The 4,486-nt window shown below is 41.6% G+C and overlaps 1 protein-coding gene across 1 annotated transcript; it reads right to left on the reverse strand.

Annotated features, from left to right (window-relative positions):
- Positions 1–218: 218 nt before the first annotated feature.
- Positions 219–3,396, reverse strand: LOC122199520 (olfactory receptor 56A4-like). The gene is made up of 2 exons (XM_042904644.1): positions 3,145–3,396; positions 219–863 (listed from the first exon to the last, which is right to left on the reverse strand). Exons 1-2 carry the CDS (start codon positions 3,391–3,393, stop codon positions 219–221), a joined length of 894 nt encoding a protein of 297 aa, XP_042760578.1. The 5' UTR covers positions 3,394–3,396.
- Positions 3,397–4,486: the final 1,090 nt, after the last annotated feature.

Raw genomic sequence — 4,486 nt, forward strand, 5'->3', positions numbered from 1 at the left:
GAGGATTTGAGGAGGCGATAATGAGGGTAAATATTATGACAGTGTCTGCAGAAGGTTTAAGTTCAAGATGAGGGTAGCAGCATGGATGTCATATGTGTTCCTCGGGGCATTTAGATGAATCTATCACTAAAACAGACTTCATAATCTGGATCTTTGACTCATATCTCTCAAAACTGGTACTTGAATAGTTTGAGAATCCCTTGCTTGATTTCCTGGGTTCATACTCCATAAACAATGGGGTTCAGGGCTGGTGGAATGAGGTGGTGCAAGACATTGAGAAGAATGGGTACCTCTGAGGGCGCCTTCTTTTCTGCCTTGTTTGTGAAGATGAAGACAAGCAGCAATGTATAGAAGAAAAGTATAAGAATGAGATGGGAACCACAAGTACTCAAGGCTTTGGTTGCTGCACCTCCTGACTGCAGACGTTTAACAGCCCTCAGGATGAAGCAGTAGGATAGTAAGATGAGCACTAGGTCAGAACCCAGTAGACACCAAATACTCACAAATTGGTAGAGCTTATTTGGGTGAATATCCCCACAGGAGAGCTTTGCTACAGAAATGTTGGCATAGATACAGTTCTCCACCACATTGCTGGCACAGTAGTTGAGCCTGGCAGCCAGAACTGGTGTGGGTAGTGTGGCCAGAAAATTGTGGAAGACAATGAAGATGGCTGCATAAATGACAAATTTTTCAGTGATGATGGACGGGTAGTGCAGAGGATGGCAAATGGCCACATAGCGGTCATAGGCCATGACCAGGAAGGTGGAAGACTCCATAGGAAGGAATGTATTCATGATGAACATCTGCAGAAAGCAGCCTGCAAGGCTGATGGTCTTCATGTTGAACCAGAAGATGAGCAGGACCTGCCAGAATCATTATTCTCAAAAACTGCATTCATTCCCACCCTACAGTACCTAACCTTGGGGGAAACTTTCAATGGCTTCAACCATCTGTATCCCCAAACCACAGCCCTATAATCCCAGCTGGGACAGTATCTTAATTTAAAATACCTTCTATGTGCATCCCAAGTAGAGCCTTATTTATACCCTTTTCTCCCCATCTATAGACCATGCCTCTTGTTTAATGTTTACTTCTAGCCTGTCTTCTCTTGATCCCCAGAGTTCTTACCCAAACTCCAGTTGAATGCATCACAAGAACACCAAACTCAGTAAGTTCAATATTTACATTTGGATACTCTCCACCTTCTCTAGACATATAAGAAATCTCTTTCAATTCTGCTTCCTATCTCACTATATGATATAAACATACATCCAGTTACACTTTAGAAAGTAAATTCTAGAGCTCTTGGATGTAAAGGTGGGATCATTCTGAGTCAAGGAAAATCTCCCTAGAAGTAAAAAGAATTTAAAAACGTGGAATATCATTGACTCAGACATTGAGAGAGGGCCTGTCAGTTGGGAAAGAATTAAATCTTTAAAAAATGGACACTACAGGAAACCATCAAAACCCTAGAGGAGAAAGCGGGAACAACCTCTCTGACCTCAGCTGCAGCAATTTCTTACTTGACATATCTCCAAAGGCAAGGGAGTTAAAAGCAAAAATAAACTATTGGGACCTCATGAAGATAAAAACTTCTGCACTGCAAAAGAAACAATCAACAAAACTAAAAGGCAACTGATGGAATGGGAAAAGATATTTGCAAATAACATATCGGACAAAGGGCTAGTATCCAAAATCTATAAAGAACTCACCAAACTCCACACCCGAAAAACAAATAATACAGTGAAGAAATGGGCAGAAAACATGAATAGACACTTCTCTAAAGAAGACATCCAGATTGCCAACAGGCACATGAAAAGATGCTCAATGTCGCTCCTCATCAGGGAAATACAAATCAAAACCACACTGAGATATCACCTCACACCAATCAGAGTGGCTCAAACGAACAAATCAGGAGACTATAGACGCTGGAGAGGATGTGGAGAAATGGGAACCCTCTTGCACTATTGGTGGGAATGCAAACTGGTGCAGCGACTCTGGAAAACAGTGTGGAGATTTCCCAAAAAATTATAAATAGATCTACCCTATGACCCAGCAATAGCACTGCTAGGAAATTACCCAAGGGATACAGGAGTGCGGATGCATAGGGGCACTTGTACCCCAATGTTTATAGCAGCACTTTCAACAATAGCTAAATTATGGAAAGAGCCTAAATGTGCATCAATTGATGCATGGATGATGGATAAAGAAGTTGTGGTTATATATACAATAGAATACTACTTGGCCATGACAAAGAATGAAATCTGGCCTTTTTTTTTTTTTAACAATTTTTTTTTTATTTTTAATATATGAAATTTACTGTCAAATTGGTTTCCATACAACACCCAGTGCTCATCCCAAAAGGTTCCCTCCTCAATACCCATCACCCACCCTGCCCTCCCTCCCACCCCCCATCAACCCTCAGTTTGTTCTCAGTTTTTAACAGTCTCTTATGCTTTGGCTCTCTCCCACTCTAACCTCTTTTTTTTTTTTTCCCTTCCCCTCCCCCATGGGTTTCTGTTATGTTTCTCAGGATCCACATAAGAGTGAAACCATATGGTATCTGTCTTTCTCTGTATGACTTATTTCACTTAGCATCACACTCTCCAGTTCCATCCATGTTGCTACAAAAGGAAATCTGGCCTTTTGTAGCAACGTGGATGGAACTGGAGAGTGTGATGCTAAGTGAAATAAGTCATACAGAGAAAGACAGATACCATATATTTCCACTCGTATGTGGATCCTGAGAAACTTAACAGAAGATCATGGGGGAGGAGAAGGGGGAAAAAAGTTACAGAGAGGGAAGGATGCAAACTGAGAATAAACTGAGGGTTGATGGGGGGGTGGGAGGGAGGAGAAAGTGGGTGATGGGCATTGAGGAGGGCACCTGTTGGGATGGGCACTGGGTGTTATATGGAAACCAATTTGACAATAAAATATTTTTTAAATAATTAAAAAATTTTAAAAATGGACACTGAGAATGAGAGGGGACATATCTGGGAGCTGTGACAGACCCTGTGTGACGGTATGGACCACTCACTGAGGATTGTCCTTCAGGGGTAGTAGGATTTATAGCAGCAAAACAAACCACTATTTAAAGAAAAATAACTGAATGCTTGGAAGTCAATCCAGAAGGGGTCTGACCTTGGGGATGACAGTGAGGCAGAGGATGATATCCAGCACGGAGAGGATGGCAAGCAGGTAGTACATGGGTTCGTGCAGAGATGTCTCTTGCCGAATGGTGAGTAATAACACAAAGTTGGCCCCCAAAGCCAAAACCAGGAGGGGAGCAAGGACTACAGATAGCCAGTGCTGTGTTTCCTGCATTCCTGGGAAGCAAATCATCAGGAATTCAGTCACCTGGGTGCCTGTGTTGTTGAGAAATAGTACCATGACTGGCAGGTGGGCCTGAAACTGGCTGAAAGGAAAGACATGAATTCAGGGTTTGACTGTTTCATTAACAATCTCCTAACTGATGTATCTGCTTTTGTTCTAGGCTGTCATGTTTCTCCACAATTCTGTCGACATGAAATATGTCTACAATTTAAATTGTACAAGTGACTCTTTGTTAAAACAATGTCCTTAGCATTCATAACCTTATGAATAAAAAATAACTCCCTTCACGAGTATATTCCAACTCCACACATAAACCCAGCCACTGACAGAACATGCTTTGCTCTTTGTCTCAACTCTGTGTTTTTACATGTCATCTCCTTCTCCTAGAATCAACTCTCTTTCCCTCAAATAACTAACTTTTTCTTGTTGCATTCTATCTGGAACGAGAGTTATAGGTCTTAGAAATGGTTTTTCTTAAAAAAAAAACAAAAACAAAAACAAAAACAAAAAAAAAAACGTTGAAGGGGCGCCTGGGTGGCGCAGTCGGTTAAGCGTCCGACTTCAGCCAGGTCACGATCTCGCGGTCCATGAGTTCGAGCCCCACGTCAGGCTCTGGGCTGATGGCTCGGAGCCTGGAGCCTGTTTCCGATTCTGTGGCTCCCTCTCTCTCTGCCCCTCCCCGTTCATGCTCTGTCTCTCTCTGTCCCAAAAAAAAAATAAATAAAAAACGTTGAAAAAAAAAAAAAGAAATGGTGTTTCTTGTTACTCTTTCTGCATCCATGGTTAGATGCCTCCCCTTTCCATTGTTTCCCTATGATCCTTTAACTTCCTGAGCATGCTGCTATTAAAGCATTAATAACACTCTCCTATACAAATGGTATGTCCTATTTGTCTGCCAAAAAGTCTGTGCTCCATTTGTCAGCAATGAAATCTTATCTTTTTATAATAGCACAGAGAAAAGCGCCCCGCACCTGCTGACATAAAAGGCACTCAATAAGTACAAGTCAGATATATGAAACTGACAGATTGTTGAAAGCATCATAATACCCTTGACTCTTTTAATTTAGCATCTCCATATCTTGATGTACTGTGAACCACTGGCAGTCTTGCTTAATACTCACTAAAAAGCAGAACAAAGCAGAATGGGAAA

The sequence above is a fragment of the Panthera leo genome, chromosome D1, assembly GCF_018350215.1.
Source record: "Panthera leo isolate Ple1 chromosome D1, P.leo_Ple1_pat1.1, whole genome shotgun sequence".
Lineage (NCBI taxonomy): Eukaryota > Metazoa > Chordata > Mammalia > Carnivora > Felidae > Panthera > Panthera leo.

Coding starts and splice junctions, on each gene's coding strand:
- LOC122199520 (XM_042904644.1), bottom strand. CDS start 3,393: ATGGTACTATTTCTCAACAACACAGGCACCCAGGTGACTGAATTCCTG. Junction 864..3,144: donor GCCTCACTGTCATCCCCAAG/GTCAGACCCCTT, acceptor TGATTCTGGCAG/GTCCTGCTCATCTTCTGGTT.